Genomic DNA, 22322 nt, shown 5'->3' on the forward strand with positions numbered 1-22322 from the left:
AATTGACTCATGATTTCAACAGTGAAAATTTTGAATTCGACAGAAAATACTCCTATTTTTATTCACTAGAAATCAGTCATCTAAATGAGATGATAACTACAAGATACATTGCACTGCATTGCGTGTCCTTAATGGAGATAAATGTAAACGTCCTAAATCTTCAGATGAACATACACAATGGCTCAAGCACTTTATTCAGTAATCATAAAGCCTAACTGTTATAAACGGTAGGACACTTGTTATAACGCTGAGGTTTTTCGTTATAACAGTCCTTTCATTTTCTCCAAATATACGTGTCAGGCACTAAACTGTTTCTTTGAAGGTTATGTAGGTTGACTTCTTTGGTAGGATAAAATTACAGAATTTTTCATGTTCGGACAATCCGAGCTTTCGTAATAATAATCTCAGTTTTGAACCATCGTCCCGCTCTTTACAGTCATTAACAAACGAATCATGAAATTAAGTGTCGAGTAATAAAAAAATGTATGGTCTTTTTTACAATAAGTCGTACGAAAAAAGCTCCCTTTAGTACTCACAAAACATCGGAAGACAAACAGAGAAAGAAAACCTATGCCGAGGTAAATTACATTTGTTATAAATTTTCTAATAAATTCTCCTAAAATATAAACTTTAGGCGACTCCAACAGCATGTTTCGATGCTCTTCAAGTCTGGCTGATGTAAGCAGTCAGACATTTAAAAAGATCTAGTATGAGACCATTGCTCAAAATGAGCTAATAACTTACTGATTCTGAAAGAATTTATGAAGGGAAAAATTGTAGTATAGACCGTAAGATCATCCACATGCTTAACAAGTGTTTCCTTGTAGAGAACAGTTAGATCATGCAAGAAAAAGGTGAAAACAGCACTTTCTGCTACACCAGCTTCGGTTAGTAAACAGGTGAAACTCGAGTTAATTTGATTTGTTTATTTATTCTCTGAAGTGGCTTACACTGAGCTACGAAAATTTAATTTTTCTGTCCATTCAGATATCATAAATATGACATTTCTATTATTAACAATCTACTCGATGCTCGATTTATTTGAAATTATCAAGTCAAACCTTAGTAATGACACCTATAAGTGGAATACCTATCTAAACACATAGTATGAGATTCTCTTCCAAAGAATTAAGATAATAATAATTTATTCTCAAATAACAGTTTGTTACATGAGGCATTCCAGTATACAGGCAAGATTAAATTCTTACAAAAGTTACAATTTTCACCACGGTAAATTACACAGCTGGGTTGATGTTATAATAAATATAATTGGAGATGGTTTGAATAAGAATCGGAATGTCAATATCTCAGTTGGCGTGCTTCATGAAGGTTGCGTTGCGACATGGAGCTGATGGTCGAGTATAGATCAATGTGAAGTTGGGGGCTTCTAGAAACCGCAACTTTATATCCCTCTGGAATATAGTAGGCATCAATAATGGTGCAGGACGAAGTCGCCCGCTCTATATCTGTTTTCGGTGGAGTATCTCAAGAGGGCTTAAAAAGGGTGTAAGAAAAAGAAAGGACGGGAAGCAGAGCAGATAATGTTCATGAAGGGATAGTTGAGGTATAACTACTTAGTCTATATCTCTGTTATTAAGGTACTTATTAACCAAACGTATCCCAATATATTAAAGAAAATAAGTGAAAACAACATATGAGTGGATAAGGAACTATATAACTGAAGGTGGTTCAGAAAGAAGCTGAAGGTATGGGATTATGTGTAGTTATAAAATACAGGGCTGAAAACGGTATTCTGATACACAAGTGGCTGTTTTCCTTCTTTGTCGAAGCCATTTGGGCCTATTTGTTTTTAAAATTTACAGGGTCTTGGTCAGGCTTCGTCTTTAGCGAATTGCCTAGTTTGTTTGTAACAGGATAACTCGGTCGGAAGCTAAACCAATTCAGCGTTTTAAATACGATTTAAAAAGGTATTTTGCATAAATAAATCCGCATCAATACCTTTGGTTTGTACCATTCCACTAGATCGTAAGAAGCCGTAGTTAAACAAAACGTTCTGTCCGACAGACGTAGGTGGGTTGAAGTTATCTCATTACTTATCTTCCAGGCTTTCGGTCTGAAGTTAGTCTGACAAATGGTACATCATCAATATGTTAATATAATACTGACGTGTGAAGTGATGATTCTAACATGAATACTTTACAACAAAATATTACACATGAACTTGTACATAAAATTTATGTTGAAGATGATTAGAATGTTTACTTTTACGACGAAACCAAAAAGTAAGTAAATCAGTTCATTTTTGTGTTCAGAATTGAGTTCGTCATTTTCGTGCTAGTAAATATATCTCATTTTTTTCTATGGAAGAAGCTAAACTAGGGGTCGAATAGATTATTATTCACATCGAAAAACAGAACGGTTGGATTGAGTGGTTCTCTTTTCCAAGCACACAAAATTTTCAATACTCAATATGGAATTGTAGAACTCTAAAGTAGATGTTAAATTCGCGCGGTAGTGCCTTCACTACTGAGAGGAATTGTGCTCGTGGATCGGTCACACCGTGCTCGTGGAAGTCGACTTCTGTGTAGCAGAGCCAGGCTTCGATGTTGTCGATCCAGAATAGCATTAGCTGAAATGGGGGTGGCGTAAGAGCCTAGATCTTAAACAATTTAGGAGTCAGTTCGGCCATGATGAATACAAAGTATAGCGATGAACGAGGACGTAAATCTACAAATCTGAAAAAATGCCATAGTGAATATATGAATTAAAGTGAAGAAGTGATATAGAAAGTTCTGAAAACGAATAAACTCACAGTTTACAAATAGATGTCCCAGATCTCATCGGGGTTCCTAATGAGGATGCCAAAAGTATGTGGAGTTTGACAACACCTTAACCAATAACACATTTTGTAATCAAAACGTTCCAACCCAGTGAAGTCAGAAGTGAGATGTGAAGGAGCTCGAAGACATAATTGATAGAATATCGATATATTGAGAAGTGACTAATCTAAGCTGACTAACGGTTGTAGAAGTGAAGCACAGCGTACTCACTCGTGATCATATGTGGATGTATGATCGAGCCCCTTCAGTTAGGTGACTTTATTAAAAAGTGATTCGGTTAGCATCGAATGTCGAAGACTTACAGAACTATCAATTTTAGGGGTTTGTTTACTGCCACAGTGCTAACCTTGTTAGGTGTAATAGACACTGCCAACTAAAGCCTGTCAATTATAATGACCACAAGATCATGACATGATCCGATGTGAAATGCTCCTTATATACCTAATTACCAACAGTAAACATCATTTAAAAACCGAAGATTTCGAAGTTATCTTTCACTAAATCTTTGAAAACGATTATTGTTGTGAGCTTTTTCAGTTGTCTGCCGGAATAAGCGACTCAAAGTTTCCAAAGTTCAAGGTAGTTATTGCAGAATACTTCTCTCAGACACCATTTGAACTACATCATGAAAAAGCTGCCATCTTAAATGGAGAAGTATGGTTAGTGCAATTAGAGTAATCGGTATGTGGAACTAGTGATATATTCGCTTCCAGTGTTCGCTAACGCAAATCATTGGTTTGTAAAACAATCCACTATTAGGTAACAACACAGCCGGCAAAGATTCATTAATGAAGATAACATCCTAAGAATATAAACAAACTCTTCAAACTCTTTGCTTGTCGATTGCAATCTGATGGATTGCGATTGGACAATGTACCGCGGTCAAATCAACTTAGGGGTATGTCAAAGCTCCTATCGAGGTATTTCCACTACTTAGTTTCTAATGTAGGTGATTAAGATTATGTGTCTTCCATTTGAATTAGCTCCTTCTTTTTGTACCTTCTAGGTTCTATAGTCGGTCAAAGGATTCTCCACCTGTGTAAACTAAATTCCTGACATCAGCTATCATCCTCAAGAATCTTCAAAAGATGGTAGCGTTATTGAGGTATGTTATTTGTTGTTCTTTAAATCTTATACAGAATTAAGGTATGCATTCGTTTCGAATCCTCGTTTGCGTTTGATCCCTCAACGTGGTTTCCACCAAAACTGGAATATGTACATTTCATCGAGGTTTCTTGCAAATATGCATACTTTGAGATATATTTCACTTAATCACTTACATCCTCTAACCTCAGTACACCGTCTTAGTACAAACAGCCTACTGTTTGCACATGTTCAGGGAAGCAAGCACATGGAAAACCACAGTGGTTTCCCAATATGGTGTGTAAATCCAGTAGAAAATGAGACTCAAGTTCCTAGAGCAAATAAGACTCCACCACCAAATCTCAGTGTTCAACAACCACCTGCAAAGGAACCTGAAGAGAGAAAAGTGAGTTAATCTGCCAATCAAACTTTTTAAGGATGAAAAAGAAGTGAAACCACCTCTTTTGATTCGCGTCAAAAATGGCTTTCTCCATTACTATCATGGGCTCAGACTTCTTGGTTTGGAGATAAGAATCGCCTCTGGAATTTGTTTTAGAGTTCTTGGGGGTCACACACTAACCAGGAGGGAACGGAAACAAGTAATGTCTGACATTATGTACTTATTCTGATTCCAGCTTGTTCGCACTTTTTCAGATATATTACGCCTTCTACCATTCTCAGTATTCATCATAGTCCCTTTTATGGAACTTTTGATTCCCGTTTATATCAAGCTTTTCCCTTTTATGCTTCCAAGTACTTTTAAGGACAAATCAACTGAGGTATTAGTAATGTAATATTTAATAACTCTTCAGGCTAACGCCATTCAACAAAGGCTTAAAGCTAAGCTTGAGCTGACTCGTTTTCTTCAAGAGACTTTGATGCAAACTGCTGGAGCCTTAAAGAGCAGTTCAGATGCACCCACTGTTGCTGAATTCCAAGAGTTTATCAAAAAGGTATAGTTTGTTAGGTAACAGTTATCGTTATTCGTATAAAAGTTTCCTATCTTTGACAGTAACGCTGAACAATTTTAACAGGTACAAGAACTTCACAACAACGTTCAGTTTTCGCTGTAATCAGAGAAGGAAATCAATGCAGTTTGTTTGAATCCACCTTTAGATCTTGGTTTTTAAGTCACCATTTAGGGTTATAGTTATAATTAGTATTATAATTAGTAGTTATAATTACTTGTATCCATAGTCACTAGTATCGTAATTTTTTACTTGTGAACATGGTAGTCTCGAGCTCTGGTATAGGTTTGAGGGTGGTTGTTACTTCTCAGTTATCCATGCTTTGGAACGATGCTTTTAAGAAATATAATGAGGTGGTTGGGTGATTATCTAACGGCATAGCTATTTCTAAGGCCGACTTTTTATTAATACTTCTTTCCGTTGAAGGGAGGGTATATTACCGCAGATACTGGTTGTCTGAGAAAAACGCTTTACTGCTGTCATAGCCCGCCTAGCTGTTATTACGGCTTTGCCCTCTGCCCTCAAGTTTGTTGCTCTCCGTTCTGTCACACCAACTGACCTAGCTGACTTCGTAAAACATTAAGCAATAAGTGTTCCAGCAAATATCGCTCGATTCGATCATCACAATATGGCAGCTATGACAGAATGCCGAAGTTTAGTCGATCAGCGAGTCACTGGAGCTGATAGGACTTCAAACATAAGCAAACAGTGTGGCTCACTTCACTAACTGAATTCCTCACCGACAAACTGGGTGTTGATACAGAATAGTTTAGCAGCAAAGACCTTACAGCGAACTGATATGCTTATTTGTAGTTAACTTGACCTTGCCTTTGACATTTCATTTTCGTACTCAGCTTGAGGCAATCCTCATATTCTTTTTGTATGCTGGGAGTCTGACACTTATACTATTGTCCTTCATCAGTCACTAACTACGATATTGACTACTTATAACCACTATTTGGTCCGTATCTGTAGATACTAGGTCAAACACATCTTCCACTTAGAGAGTATTTGAGCCAGACATTCACCGTTCTACATTCATTGTGTTGTAGTGTTGAAAGTGCTACCTAAACCTCATTTTGGCTCTCATCAGTCTAACTGGGGTTAGTTACTCTCTACCACTGGATGTGGTTAACCGGTTTGAATAAAGCTTACTATAGCAACAATCCAGAGGCATAAAACTTCGAAGCTAGCGCTATCTCTTTGTTTGATCGACTGAACAGTGTGCATAACTTTGGCCTTCTAATCATAGTAAACCAGTCTGTACTTCCAGTGATAAGAGTAACAATGAATTTTTGTATCACATTAACTAGAAAACTGAGTTTTAGATGTTTCCCGAGTAGTTTAGACTGTAAATTATAACAAAACTATTTGGTATAAAAGCTGGGTAATGAGTTTCGAAATGGATTTCCTGTCCTGAGTTTTTTTGGACTAACCAAGCTCTCATAATTTTATATCTCGTACTGGTCTAAGTCAGGGGGGGGGCATTGAAAGTCAGGATGTATTGGACAACTGTTTCATCCTAGTTTTGGACTGTTCATAAGTACGCGTTCACGACCTCACTAGTGATCGTGATAAATGCTTAACTTTCAGACCTAACTGTAGTCAATTCATGACGTAAAATTACGAACAACTTGTGCATTTCCTTATAGGAATTAGTTTTAATTAATATTTCACTTCATTTGCTTAATTCTTCTAACTACTGCACGTTTAGTTGTCCTTCAAGTTATGCTTAACTCTGCAGGTAAACTGCGATTATATAATGAAACACATAAGTACTAATATAACGAAAAATACCAGAAAGATTACCAAACTTTCTGTGAAGGAAGATTTGGAAATTTCCACCGTAAACAATATCGTGCTATAGATTGTTCAAATATATCGAAGTTTCTTCTCAGATTTATTTTACTGGTTTTTTATAGACAACAGTTCTTTATGACAGCCTAGTGTACATACTGTTTTCGCAAATATTGTGTACTTTCTTGTTCACTCTATTATAGGTACAGAAATCTGGTGAACAGGCTCACGCTAAAGATATTACTAGATTTTCCAAGCTCTTTGAGGATCAAGTGACATTAGATTCTCTGGATAATAAACAGCTTAGGATGCTATGTCGACTTCTTTCTCTTCCAACTATTGGTCCCAGTCATTTACTAAGATTTCAAATTTGGATACGTGTTAGACAGTTAAAAGCAGAAGACAAAGTAATGGGGATTTTTCGATGATACATTTTTAGTGTTGGAATGAATTGTTTGGCATAAAATCCATTCATTTGTACGATGATATTTGTCTACTTCGTAATTCTGTCCCAATACTGATGTTATTCTTTTTTGGGTTTATGATCACAAATTTAAATATTTAGCTGATCGATAACTTTATTGGTATTAAGGTATCAATGAAGAATGGGAAGGTACACTTACTGAAAGGATTCATGTTGTGTTTAGGGCGAATATTTGAATCAGTGGAGCTGTAAACCAATAATGAATGTAGTCAATATTCAACGGCTAGACAGCAAACCCTAGTTGTACACCATCTAATTCGGCTTGCGAAATCTAGTATTATTAATCCTTACGCAATGAGTCACTCAAATGTAGTAGAGCAGAAATGGTAACAGTGATTGATTGTATGTATTTGCTTGTAAGAATAATCCGTTCTCTCATCTAACCTAGTCACTTGACTGCATCATTAATAACTATATCGGGTTTAGTTAATTCACCCACCTGACAACTCGAAATGAGCCACTCGCTAAATATGGGGGATAATACTCAGTTGCCCAAACCGAAGTGAGAAGGATGGGGTTCGAACTTGGGACTTGATGACCGTAAGTTCAGTACCTTGATCACTAAGCCAATGCTCCACTGCATGATTATTTGCTTATAGCCATCACCAGTCTAAGCAACCTTATCAGGACTTTGTATCAGGTAATAACATGTTAGTATTGTTGCATTCCTCAGTGGTTGGATGCTACTATCCTAGCCTATTCTTACATTATGTAGTGTAAATTCATCCCAATTTTTCTTGAATCTTCCCTATATCTAGTGGCTTAAAACCTAGATTATTGATTTGTATAAATTTTTAGCTTAGTTGACGACTCCATGCCAGTCAGACTATTCATTCTTTGTCCTATTACACTTTCTTTTAATCAAGTTTAGATTTTTATCTTTTGTCCGTCAATCTATATGATCATTTTGTTACCCGTATCCTATTGTAGCTGATAGCGAATGAAGGTGTTGATCAAATACCGCCTTGGGAATTGCAAAGTCTATGTCAGGAACGTGGAATGCGTTCAGTTGGTTTACCAAAAGAAAAACTGCAATCACAACTTAGTGAATGGCTTGATTTACATCTAGAAAAGAATGTACCCATCACTCTATTATTATTCTCTCGGGCACTGCACGTGACTCAGGCGCTGGTAGATCAAAATCCCTTGCAACAAGTACGTGTTCTGTTTCCAATTCATTTTGACTTAGTATCAAGCGGACTTTTTAACCTTTCACATATTCTTGAGTCGTTTTGTAATCTAAATAACTTACATACACCTGCTACCCTTCATGGAGAATAGACCGCCCACTAGCATTATCCATCGAGTTCTGTCCTGGGTAATTCTTTTCAGTTGTTTGCAGTTGCTATTCATTCTTTTGATGTCTGCTTCCGATTCCTCACTCAATATTTTCTTTGGCCTTCCTCTTTTCCGTTTCCCTTCAGGAGTTCAAGTTAGCGCTTGCCTCGTGATGCATTTCAATGATTTCCTCAATGTATGTCCTATCCACTTTCAGCATCTTTTCCTAATTTTCTCTTCAGGTGGAAGCCGGTTTGTTCTCTCCTACAGTAGGCTGTTGCTGATGGTATCTTATGTAGACAACTGTCTATAAATACCCGTACTTTTTTGATGATGGTTGTAGTAGTTCTCCAAGTTCCAACTCCGTACAACAGAACTGTATCGACGTTCGTATTGAAGATTTCGATTTCGATGTTCGTTGACAGTTATTTTGAGTCCCATATGTTCTTCAACTGTAGAAATGCTGTCCTTGCTTTGACACTGCTTGCCCTTACATCTTCAACTGATCCTCTTAGTTCATCGACGATGCTGACCAGGTACGTGAAAGTTTCTACCTTTTCCAGAGCTGGTCTATCAAGTTTGATTTGGTTGTCGCTCTCTATGTTATATTTCAGGATTTTTCTATTGTGTATGTAGAGGACTACTGCAGAGGCTGCTGCTACACTCGCTGTATTGACCTGCATCTGTTGATGTGTTTGGGATAGAAGAGCTAGGTCATCTGCGAAGTCCAAATCTAGCTACATGCAAGCTGTTGGTTACATTATATGCTTATCCTCAGATGTAGAAGTCTCGATAGTCCAGTCAACCACCAGAGGAAAGAGATAGGGAGAGAGTAAGCAACCTTGTCTGACTCCGGTCCTCACTTGTAGTGAGTCTGCCAGCTGTCCTCTGTGTACCACTTTGCAGTGTAGTCCGCCGTATGAATTTGGTATGATGTTGACGATCTTCTCAGGTACTTCATAGTGTCTAAGAAGGTTCCGAAAGGTTCACCTATCCACACTGTCAAATACTTTCTCATAATCAAGGGGGTTGATGTATAGTGACTAGATCCATTCATTTGATTGTTCAACGATGATCCGTAGTATATAATTATAAAAAGATTTATTTGAACCAACAGAAGCCAGCCCTTTGCTGTTTTCTTTTATACCACGACACCATGTCATACACTGACCACCTCTCCGATTTTTTCAACCAGTCCCAGAGTCGGCAAATAATGCGCCACGAGGGATTCTCTGAGATGATATTCGTAAAACATGTCCAAGCCACCGAAGTCGATGTTTCAAAATAGTGACACCAATTGGATTATCGTTTCTGCGCCCGAACACACGATGCCGAACCTCTGCATTACCAATATGGTGTTGCCACTGGATGTCAGCAATCCTTCTGAGACAACGATGATCAAACACAGAGTCGTCTAACATCCTCAACTCTAAGAGACCAGGTTTCACAAGCATAGAGCGAAACTGCTCTGACCGACGCGTTGAAGATCCGGCCTTTTACAGCCAGACTAACATCACGAAGGCGTCAAAGGTGGGCCGAATCGGCATAAGCCGCTCTGACTTTCATTATACGTGCATCGATCTCATCACTCACGCCACTACCACCACTTATGTAGCTACCTGGATACACAAACTTCTTGACTAATTCAATCTGCTCACCACCCAGGGTGAGTACAGGGTTAGAATCCCGCCTGTCTGGTAGGAATACTTTGCACTTCGAAGGTGCAAAGCACATACCATACCTGCGGACACTGATTGCCAACTGATTAAGTGCGGATTGCATGCCTTGGGCATTATCGCACAGTAAGACAATATCATCCGCATACTCAAGGTCGAGAAGTCTTTCTCCGGACAACAGATCCACACCGCCATTACTTACATCTATCAAAGCCGTTTCGAGAATGTCACCGATGGCAAATTTGGAGACCAATGGTGTGATTGGGCAACCCTGTCTAACCCCACTGCCTGAATGGAACAATGCAGAAAGGTGTTTGTATATAGGGCCTTTAAGATGTTAACAAACTTCTTAGGCACACCCTTCAACAGACACTCCCAGAGGACAGTTCTGTCCAACGAATCGAAGGCAGCCCTGATATAAAAAAAACTACGATTGTTGGTCTGTGATAAGTCTGGCGGTGTTTTAACATTTGGCGGAGGATGAAGATATGATCAATACATTATCGACCAGGACGAAAACCAACCTGCTCCTCGCGAGTCAATCTTTCTCGGGTTTCGGACGACTTACAAAGTATTACAGAAGCCAATAGTTTGGACGCAGTCAGAAGTAGACTTATCCCCTCATAGTTGTTACAGAAACGACGTGAATCCATGAAGTCACTGACAAGTGGACTGAGCCATGCTGGTAGGTGTAGACTACCTGGTTGGAATTCGCGAGATGATAGCAATCGATGGTTAGAGACCTTGAATGACATGGCTCAAAATCATTTGCAATGGCGAAAGTGCATCCACTCTTTGTGTTCTACCAAATTCTAATCTTCTGAATTCTTCATGTCCCTTTCTTCTTTCTCTTTTCAAATATATTTCACTGGATTATACTCCTTCAATAACATCTTCAAACCCTAATCTTTCACATAATGCTCATACTCTTACTACTTCTACCACTATGGGATTTGAATCGACAACTGCATCTCTGTGCTAATGTGGTATGGCAACTCGAACTAATGTACGTACGTACGAAGTTCTACGTTGTAACTGACTAACTAACTGAGCAGCAAGCCAGTTGAACTGTCCTTCAAAGAATTCTGCCCATCGTCTAAGACGTCGGTGGAAGTTAGTGATTGGCATCCTGTCATCCTCACTGATTGTTTCACTCACACCCGACTTCTTGCTGCCAGTCGCTTGGATGAGTTGGAAGAGCTTCCGGTAGTTACCAGATGCAACTGCTGCTTCCAGCTCATTAGCACGCTCCTACCACCAGGCTTCTCGGTCCTTACACAGGCTTTGCCCAATTTCATTACGTAAAAGCCGTCATTTGTGTTCAAACTCACGGTCACCCGGAGTAGATTGACGGGCTCCGATGAGTTATAAGGAGCCTGAAGAAACCCAGTGCTTATATGCGGGACGTTTTGCGAAGCAGCAAGCGACTTTACTCGCCATTTTCATGGCGTCATGCAGTTTCAAGCAATGCTCATCGATACTTTTCGGTGTCGTGATTTGATCTATACACGACTGATCCTTAAGTAATGCAGTCTGTTGATCTCGACGTTTGTCAACTACTGAGTCATTTATCTTGCCCAGTAACACTGGTGAAAACGTTTCCTGGTGCCGATAGTAGTGTGATGCCTCTGTAGTTCTCACACTTGATCAGATCTTCTTTCTTTTGTATCTTGATGAGGTATCCTTCTTTCCAGTCTGTCAGCGGCACTTGTTCCCCTTCCCAAATCTTCCTGAATAGAACGTGGAGCATGTTTGCAGTTGTTTCTATGTGTGATTTCAGTGTTTCAACTGGTATATTGTCAGGTCCTGCCGCATCCCAACTTTTGATTTGTCGGATGGCCATCCTGATTTCTTCAGTCACTGTTGAAGTGAAAGCTGTAGGAAGATTTGTGTATGTTGCTTCGATGTCCGGTGGATTTAGTATGGCTGGTCTATTCAGGAGTTCTTCAAAGTGTTCTACCCACCTTGTTCCTTTGTTCTTGAATTTCAGTGATTGGCTTATCTTGCTTGTCCTTGCCTGGTCGTTCTGGTTTACTATGTTTCTCTGTCAGTTCATTCGTCGTGTCATTTCATATTTCTCTCTCTAGCAGCTCTTTCACGTATTTCTGATTATCATCCCTAATGCTCTTCGTCACCTGCTTATTTGCTTCTGTGTATTCGGTGTGTGCTTTGACTTCTTCTGCTCTTATTTGGCTATTGCTACCTACTGTCTTCTTGTTCTCACTTTGTTGAATCCGTGACAGAGTATCGACAGAGATCCATTCCTTATGATGATGCTTCTTGAGGCCCAGAACCTTCTGATACGTTGAAGTTGGTGCTTGTTTGATCCTTTTCCAGTTTTCCCCCATGGTAGTTTCCACTTCCTCCAGTAGATCTTGTAAGGTTTGGAACCTGTTGTTAAGAGCTATATTGAATTCATTGAATCTGTCATTATCTCGAAGGAAGGCTGTATTAAACCTTTGTAATGCTGTTTCCCCAATTGTCTATTGCTTCCTTAGCTGCAGTTTCATCTTGGAAACCATCAGTTGGTGTTCTGAAGCCATGTTAGCTCCTCTCCTGATTCTCACGTCTTCCATTGACCCTGTGAATTTTTTAGTGACGCAAATATGATCGGTCTGGTTGTCTGTAGTGTGATCTGGTGATACCCATGAAGCTTTGTTTATGCGTTTGTGGGGGAAATATTGGGCCTCCCATAAGCATTTTTTGGATGCACATTAATTTTTACAATTTATTTTCGTTCCTTTCTCCCAGTCCATTTCGTCGGGCATCGGCCTCGTATTTCTCGGAGAATCTCGGCTTTCACCATTAGGTGTTATAGCTCTTTTAAATGAAACTTTTTCAATTAACAGGACAGAGTTTAAATGGTTTGAATAGTTTATTCTGGTTAGCGTTTTTTAGCAAGGTTGTTTTCTACAGGTTGAGGTTCCTGATCCCATGCCTCCCCTCCCCCACTCTTGGAACCAGCAGTAACCCTAATAGAGCTATGGGACAAGTTATTTAAATACCCGGTTGAAATTATTTCATTAAAAATTGGACCAGAGTTGTAAGAAGCACTACTTATTTCATGATATTTTGCATAAAATGTTTCTACTCCTTTTAGTTCCCATTTTTGCATAAGTTGTTTTATAGTTGAACAATTCAGCTTAAATTAAATATTGAGGTATGGACACACGAATTTTACGACTGCTGCGTACATTGCTTGGAAATACTATTAATAGTCAATAGTTGTGTAAAACCCGAAAAAGTATTGCTTTAGTATTCCTTATATTTGTTCACTGTTTTGGATAAACCGCTGTTGTTAGACATACGCTAAGTTATCTCATTGTACACTAACTTGTCGATGGATCTTAGTGGTAATCAACAACATAGGATCGAATCTGTGTTTACTGTTCACTGACTTCGTTTATCTTATAGCTATTTTTAACCACAGAGTCACATTTAAGAATTCAAGTGTGTAACCCAATCAACCACACATTTTGATAATCCAACCATACTTCAACATCATATTGAATATGATTTCAAAGGGTCTCAATAAACCAATTGCTTTATGACTATTTGGTCGAAAAATATCCGTTAGATCCTTAGTGTACCTTCATTCTAACTGCAACAGCGTTTCTAGATTGAACTATTCATTTTAGTGTAGTTTGATTTTCCAAACATCGAGCGATTTCCCCTATGTAGGATTTATTTTGAATGGAATAGGTTTTCGGTGCCTCAGTAATAATGCATATTATTTTCACTAGAACTAGCGGGGCATTTTATCTACCATACCATAAGGCAGCTGTTAGCAACCGGCTACTAGCAAATCAAGACAGTTTACTGTAGTCATATAGCTCTCTTAAGAAATCCCTTTGTAATTGATTTCTCATAAATATTCACGATACTACGTTGAGTAGTTTTCCTAAACGTGATAGAAAACCTAACTTATTCATTAAGTGTAAGTTGTTATTAGTGAACAATCATCAAGAATGATTGTTTCCGTCTGAATCTGTTTACTTTGTTATTGGTAGCCACTTTGAGAGATTTTCTTGTTTTCATGTTGTTGAATATATGTTACTCACCTACAAAGTTACCTTTAACTGAGTGAATATATGATTGTTCATACTATATAGCCATAATTGTAGAGACTTTCAAAGATTTTTCAACATAGTTTGTTTCATCCTTATTATTCTGATACTGGTTCGATAACTTCATTACATTTAAGTTGCATTCAACTTTATTTTTAGGCTATTGCTCAATTACCTCCATCAGCTTCATCAGAGGCAGTGGCTCGTGTTTTAGAAACCACGCCTCATGATGAACTTGATCCTGTTACCAAAATCAAAGTGTTACGTGAAGAACAAGATAGTATTAAAGCTGAACGAGTACAGCGTAAACAAGAGTTAATTGAAAAGCAAAAATCTGAGAAAGGTAAAACTGGATTGCTAGAAGGTGATCAAGCTCCATTGTTAAAAGGTCTTAAAAATGAAGGTAAGATGCTATTTTCGTCTAAGACTTGTTTGTTAGGGAAAACTTTTTTCATTTGAATGAAATTTATTCTGTAGGTTTTAAAAGTTTTCACTTTCGTTTTTCTTTACTTATCCCTTACGTTAATCAATCCATTCATTCCCATAAAGCCACTTTACTGTTATTTTTCATGTTCACATCTATGTCTCAGTTCGTATTCAATATAAATTGGGATCAATCCCACTGGCCTAAACTTAAAGTGTCTGTTGGAAAAGTCTGAAAATTATCCCTCGTCGGAATCCCTAAAGGTCCGGAAACGCCAGGAAACGTTTGATCAAATCAGCGCTCAATAGGATCTCAGAAACATTTAGAGAATACAGAATCGCGTCCCGCAGTTTTGACTGGATATTCACCCGTACTGCCCCTATATTTAGTATGGTTCCATAAATTTCCGGAAGCCTAAGGTTGTGTGTAACGATATAAATACTGTCGTTTTTCTGTGCATAAACGAACATTGGAGTAGAGCCTTTACTCGCTGTTCTCTCCTTCTCTCTAGTGTTCCAGTTGACATGTTGAAGTATTTGGGGATATCGGAACCAGCCAGGAAGAGAATTTAGGCGTGCCGGTAACAAGACTTATCAGGATGGAACCCTGCTCCACCTACTTCCGTTTGGGGATCCAGGCTTGGCATCACTAGTTCTTACATGTATAGTATAGCTTGTAGCCAATTATGTCTGGCAAATGGAACAATAAATCGAAATAATTTCATACAATTTTTCCCATTTATTGATTAGAACAAAGAAAAAATAAAGTTCGCAGCAGAATTCACTTATTTTGTGGATTTTCCTCAGCTGTTTACAATCTAGAGACAATAGTAATAATAACTCAAAAGAAAGTTGTGCGTTTCAAACAGAGTTAGATGGTTGCTTGAGGTGAAATCTAGGACGTCCATTTCGTCCTATTTGGGATTCGTCTTTTGGATGTGCCTGCATATGAAAGTTGATATTCACTCTGGAACTCGTACCTTGTACCTTCCGCTTCAAATTAAAATTTACCCGATTGCACAAGTCAGTGGCTATCTGAATCCTGCAGCTGAGTGGATAAGACAATAGCATTTGAACACGAACTCTAATATATAGGTGGGTCCAGCTGACAAGTCCCAAAAAAGACGAAACGGACGTCCTAGATCCCACTGCTAGCCATCATCCATTTGTGCTTAAAATCCTTGTGACTTGCTGGCAGTATTGAGACAATCCGCACAGGATACAAATATACCGAAGGTAACTGATCAATTACAGTCCTAAACGCCAATCGAAAGATTCAAACAACCAATGTGTATGAATTAAAATTAAAAACAATGTATACTCCCACTGTGGCTGAGGTGTCTGTGTACAAAGCCTTCAAGATATCAATGGACTTTTCAGAGATATCTTAAAACAGACAATCTTGGATCGGAGTCCTATTCAACGAATCTAAGTCGGCTCTTATATCAAGAAACAGTATCGGCCTTCTGCTCTCAACGTGTTGGGATACTCCGACCACCAGGTTTCTCGATCCTAACAAAAAGTTCACGAAATTTTCCGACGTCGGAATCTATGTTTATCGACAAACTTGGGGTTGATAGGTGTAGTTTTAAAAAGTCTGTAGAAACCCTCTGCTAATAGGTGGGATGTTTCACAAAGCCGCATCTAATTTCACGTGGTATTTTTTTATTGAGTCATATAAATGCAGCCAGTGATCATCTATAATTTTCAGCGAGTTGATGGCTAGCATTAAAAGTAGCTCTGTTTGATATTTGGTTGTAATGAAAGCTACAACCAACGTACATCAATCCGTTTAGGAAGATGAATTTGTTGGCTACTGAAACGTAAGACAAGATTTTCTCAGACCAAGGCATGATGAGAGTCCTGATAAGTACTCTGGAAGAAGCAGCAGCGTTGTATACAACCACGCCAGAGGTAGCTGACCATGATGTGGCAAATCTCAGCGGAGGCTTGGAATGCAGAGGGAGGATGACCAGGTATATCATCGGCGATGACTGTGCCAAAAGGTAGGTGCTCTCCAAAACAGTTTGTAGTCTGTGCACAGAGCTAAAGGAGACTATCACCATCTTACCTGTGACTAGTGAGTACCGATCGATCACACAAATGACTCTTTTATACCTTGATTCGACCTGCGCATTCAGATTTCCGGTTAGCATTATGTCTGTCGAATTCGCTTCTTGATTGCACTCAAGCTGAAATCTATCGGAGAAGTAGGGAAAGACATCTTTTCCTACGACAGCATTCACTTTAATGGAGCTTTCTAACCCGGTAGCACATAGACGACTGCTGGTAGGGATCCAGTCGTTTGATGATGCCTCTATTCTGGCACTTAGTGCAACATTAGCGCCAGATGAAATCAATGATGGTACTGCATAGTCTTATTTATTTATTTGAACACATGAATATTGGTACAAAGGGGCACCAGATACATATGCGCTACACAAATCTTATTTGATTTGTGTGAGGGCTGTGATACTGCCTGGGTGCCCAAACCGAAGCAGGTGGTTTTTTTAGGGGGCCACACCCGGAGCCTTTGACCTAAAAATCTGATCCACAAGGCAGTGGAGCATCGTAAGGAGATGCAGTCCCATGATAGCCGGTGACCAACAATTGGTTCATAAGTCATTTGTTCCTTCAGGGTACTGGAACCCATATGCATCATTGGTTTTGAATCAGGGTTTTCCAACTCCCCTAGGTGGATTTTCCGTGTTCACCAACCCGGTTAAAGCGCAGGACATGTGCTTTTCGTCCTCTCAATCTCGTAAGCACCACCCCTGCCACGAAAAGGCAGTCTGCTGTCAAATGAACTTGAAACAGGTTTTTTTTGAGTTGACAAGTGGAAGGGGATTTGCAGTACTTCATTAACAATAGTCATACAGGCCTCAGCGATATTAAAAACGTTGATATCAAGACTTTCCAAAAACTCAACCAGACCTATCTACTAACCGAACTTCATCAGTGTGCTAAAGTTGGAGGAAGACATTTCGAATGGTGCACATGGCTTCAATAGAGCTGATTTAGATTTCCTATTCGGAATTTCGGACAGTTAGTGACTTGAGTTTATTCAGAAAGGACATAACTTCCGTCATTGATGAGCTGGCAATCCAGTTGAAAAATGAGAGTCAACGGAATAAAAACTAAACGCAATAGAAAAGTGAAGCAAACTAAGGTAAAAGCACTTTGATAAATAACAATTATCCTTGAGGCCATTTGCACCATCTCTTTGGAATCAGGGTTTTTCGCCCTCGCCTGAAGTGGATTCTTTGTATCCTCCAATCTGCAAAGCACGTTCGCTTTTTGTTCCATTACATCCGTAAACACCACCCTTGCCACGAGAAGGTAGTGGATAGGGCATCCCTGGCGGTGGCTATAAACCGGTGAGGGTGAACGATCTGTCCTCATTCTCAGCTACTACTCGAGGATTCTTTTTGACAATGTCTTATCTCTGTGCTAGTTTGACGTTGCTACTTAAACCGACTCACGTATATACCAGACTTTATGTTGCATATAATTGACTGACTGGGGATTCGTCCTACCAATGGATTGGAGATTTTTAAATGTCATCGAAGAATAACTATAACGTATCGGAGATAAATGTATCTGATACATCCAGAATCATGGTAACTCACCTGCTTCGTTTTGAGCACCCGGTCACTATCACAACCCTCACACAAATCAATGATAACTGCTACTAGCCTCATTGTTATTGGTGCCCCCCTTCTACCACTGATCATGTGTTCAAATAAATAAATGTTAACAATCAAACAGCCGTTATAGAACTTACAAAGAAAACTGGTATGTTGAACAGTTCGGTTTCTTTGTTACACTTTGAATGGTGTTAAAGTTTCTTGGAATCATTTCCTTTATCTCACTGTACACTGATCAATATGGTTGTAATGTCGAGTAGGAAAGATATAAATGATCAAAACGTTATAACTAGTTCTATTCATCTGCCATTTTACACTTATTGTCTACATAGACGATGGAGATTGAAATGTCAAATTACAATCAAAATATTCTTTAAATGTATGTACTCGAATAAAGGAAAATCGTATTTTAATTGCTTCATTCTCAAGGTGAACTAAATAATAACAGTCGCAACTGAAAAGGACGAGACCGAAAGTTGAATATAGTGCCACCTATGACCAGTTTATTGAAGTCACATAGGTTTGCAAATCTCTCATCACTTTGGTTTCTTTCTCCCAGTCCATGTCGTCCCATGATGTCTTCATATCCGGTGTTGTCCATTCCACCTTGGCATTTAAATCTCCCATCAGAATGGTCAGGTTCTTTGTTGGGCACTTCTCGACGATCGACTGCAGTCGTTGGTAGGCGCATGACACTGGATGACATTCATTGTAATGCCCTCTTTCTTTGTTTTGAAGGAGGCTTTGATGGTCCTTGGTCCATGAGATTCCCATCCTGTAAGTGCGTTATGTGCGTGTTTGGAAAGCATCAATGCAACTTCTTGTGCCTGTGGGGCATTTTTTTCTTCATGATCGGAAGGTTCTCTCGGTCTCCCCTATTATACGAGCATTCCATGTACCTATAAAAATTGTTGTTCTGGTTGTCAGAAGGGGCATTGGCCTCGTGACTTCCGAAGGAACCCGGCTGTCACCTTAAGGTGTCATAACTCTTCTAAATGAAGACCTTACTCCCAGGGCAGATTTTAAATGGTTTGAATTATTTTTCTGGTTAGAGATTTTTTAGCGAGTTAGTTTTCTACAGGAGGGGGTCGCTAACCCCCATACCCAACCCTCCTCCCTTATCCGGGCTTGGGACCGGCAGTAGACCCCTGGAGGGGCTACAAGCGGAGTTTGTAGTGATGTGCTATAGTGTAATAGGATCTCTCAATCTTCCATAATGAGAAATATTCATCTGAACTGCAGTTTTTAATAGGTTCAAGTTAGTTTTAAGGTTTTTCATTATGATCAGATCTAGACGGATCACTAATCCGCCAAAATACCGATTGTTGACCTAAGCCGCGCTAGTGGTCATTTTTTCCATGTAATTTGGAGATAAGTTATTCCTGTTTTAGATTTATTCTTATCTAACTGAAATCTTATGATTTTCTCTTGATGTAGAACTTGACAAAGTCACACCTGTTTTAACTGATTCAGCTGCTTTTATGTCCGAAAATACGGAGATACAACCTGAGGTAAATCAATAATTCTCATTAATTATTATTACTAGTGACTGGAACTTAACGCTTAATGATGTAAAACGTCTTAATCCTAAAAACTTTAAGAATGTTTTAGAATGCTCACATACCTATCTGAAGATTAGTAACTGAATATCATTCTATCTCGCTGTCTTAATAAACTTTTAAGCGATGTAATCGGAGTTAATAATCATATATTCTGAAAATAAACACTGAATCTACACCAAGTTTACTGCCGTAATCTGGTTGTTGCAGAAATATTCGAAGATTAGGTAATTTGACATAAAATCTATCACAGTGGTTCAGGCTTTCCTGTTTCATTCTCCTCCATCAGTAGAGATTGATACCTTACACCATATCAGCACAGTGAGATCTAACTATGGCGACAAATCTGAAAGTATTAGAAGTAGTAACAGCATAACAGAGTGGTGGTTGGATGTATGTAATCTATGTCCCGATCAACGGAAATCCACTACCCTATCTGTTTTTATCCCGTGGAGAATTATGAAGGGTAATTCTGAGGGCTATTTATGGACCAATGTGATATGTATCATTCCTATTGTATAATTGTTAAGTAGCTAAACTATTCATATTCTTGTTCCTCTAATCATAAGCTTTATTTTGACCTATGAACTATTATTATACAATTTACCATTCTTGAGTTATCCCCAGTCTATTGATTACTGCTCCCCTTATTCACAGCCACTTTTGGCTAAATCTTGTACAAATGTTACTTTCTATTTTATTGTACGATGTGGTGTGTTTGATTGGTATATAAAACCAGTATGTTTGAGAATAATGATTCATATTGTAGAGACTGTTATTGGTGTTCTGGACTTAACTGGTTGGGCTAGGCAGATAGCAGGACTGATAAGTATTCAAGACTGCTCATAGGGCTTTCGTGTATCATTGCTCTGATCGATAAAACACTGCTCTTCAATTGGCGGTCTTAAAACGTCCATATATATATATATACAGGGCATTTACTTATATACTAACTGGGCACGCACGCAATCGAATAATTTCCCAACATTACTGAAACCTTGGATCTAACCTCAACATTGTTCATTTGATGGTGCAAACACACGGGCAATGCCCCGAAGTAGTCGAACACAAGAAAATTATCTATAATTTCTATATTTCTTGTACTGTTTGGGTGTTTTAAAATATATTCTAGTCTAAAATGTCAGTTGAGTATGGAATTCAAAGCACTTTAATTGAAAAGTAACAAGCTTTTCTTAACTTCTTATCTCGTCAATATAAGCTGATAAATGTTAATCAACTCGTCAGAAGTGGTTATTTCACTCTTTAGCTGTAAATTTTTGTTACTTCCTGAATTATTATTTTCTTTTGAATTCAGTAATAAATTTGTTGCGGTTTATATCTCATTGTTTATAACGAATATATTATAGTACATTATTATAAACCGAGAAATTAAACTAAAGCAATTGGCTTAGTGTAGATTCGTCTGCTCTAAATTCCCACATATCTTGATTGTCCAATTGTCCTTCATCAACTTAAAACATTAGTTTCAAACATACATCACATAGCATAGCGTTTTGAATGAAAACCAACCTAGACATTCATTACTTTTATGTCGTTTATTCATACTTTGTTATTGTCCTTGGAAAAATTGCATACTATTCACTGTTCACTATATAAGAAATAGATAGCACGTAAAACATTAAATACATTTAATGTCCTTTACATTAATCATTAGCATTCTTTTATTGTTATTTATATTTTCAAATAGATTCGTAAACATGTTCAAAATATACCACCTATCCATGCAGTACAAACAGCATTTGATGGAAAATCAAAAGATGATTCGCACATAGATAGTTTATCTATGAAGCCTGAAAAACCAAAAACATCAGATACTGAAGAGGTAACTGAGATATCTGCAGGGGATTTGGCTGAAATTCATTCGGCTATTGCTGAGTCCACACCTCACTTAGATAGTGAAACAATCGATGGATTGAAGGTAAAATTCATATTGGTTTTCTTAAAAGCTTGTCTGTGGTCAAGATAATTTCATTCAAGTATATAAGTAGATGTGAATGCACTGAAACATCTCATTACTACTTCGTTGTTGGTAAATTTCTTTAGTAATCCCTTCAACGGATCTCAAGGTGTCTTGGTGATGTTTTCATACTATTCTGGGCACCGAATAAGCAGTATAGGTGAGACTGTATTTAATGGAGGACCTTTGAGCGATGCCAAAGTGATCTTGAGAAAACTCACGTCTTTACTAGGCTCAAAAGTGGGTTATACATTAGTGTGAGGAATTAGTATTAGAATTGAAAGTGGATGGGGATAAACTCCACGTTTTCAAGTCATCTAACTATATCGTAGCCAGTAATTGAGGTTATGTTCTCGTTTATTTAGTCAGTCAATTGCAAATATTTTGGAATAATTTCTATTATAAAACTAATTGGAGGTATGTCTTATGCTGTGTTGTAATTTTTCTTCTATCTTGACTAACTGGCTTACATTTGACACGTCCATAACATGAGTGGATGTATTTTTGTCGTAGAAAATATTACCTTTTTCATGTAAGACAACAAAAATGACATATATTGAA

At 38.3% G+C, this 22322-nt stretch overlaps 1 protein-coding gene across 1 annotated transcript in view; it reads left to right on the forward strand.

The window, feature by feature from the left end:
* Positions 1-3671: 3671 nt before the first annotated feature.
* The window catches only part of Smp_065110 (putative leucine zipper-ef-hand containing transmembrane protein), a 37950-nt gene continuing 19299 nt past the window's right edge, over positions 3672-22322 (forward strand). The window contains exons 1-10 of the mRNA XM_018796058.1: positions 3672-3746; positions 3785-3906; positions 3948-4290; positions 4322-4483; positions 4520-4663; positions 4697-4837; positions 6853-7056; positions 8064-8288; positions 14314-14557; positions 19662-19735. Coding sequence (XP_018650308.1) covers positions 3890-3906; positions 3948-4290; positions 4322-4483; positions 4520-4663; positions 4697-4837; positions 6853-7056; positions 8064-8288; positions 14314-14557; positions 19662-19735 — 1554 coding nt within the window. The 5' untranslated portion in view covers positions 3672-3746; positions 3785-3889. The remainder of the gene's footprint in view (positions 3747-3784; positions 3907-3947; positions 4291-4321; positions 4484-4519; positions 4664-4696; positions 4838-6852; positions 7057-8063; positions 8289-14313; positions 14558-19661; positions 19736-22322) is intronic.

This window comes from Schistosoma mansoni, chromosome 2, assembly GCF_000237925.1.
Source record: "Schistosoma mansoni strain Puerto Rico chromosome 2, complete genome".
Taxonomy (NCBI): Eukaryota; Metazoa; Platyhelminthes; class Trematoda; order Strigeidida; family Schistosomatidae; genus Schistosoma; species Schistosoma mansoni.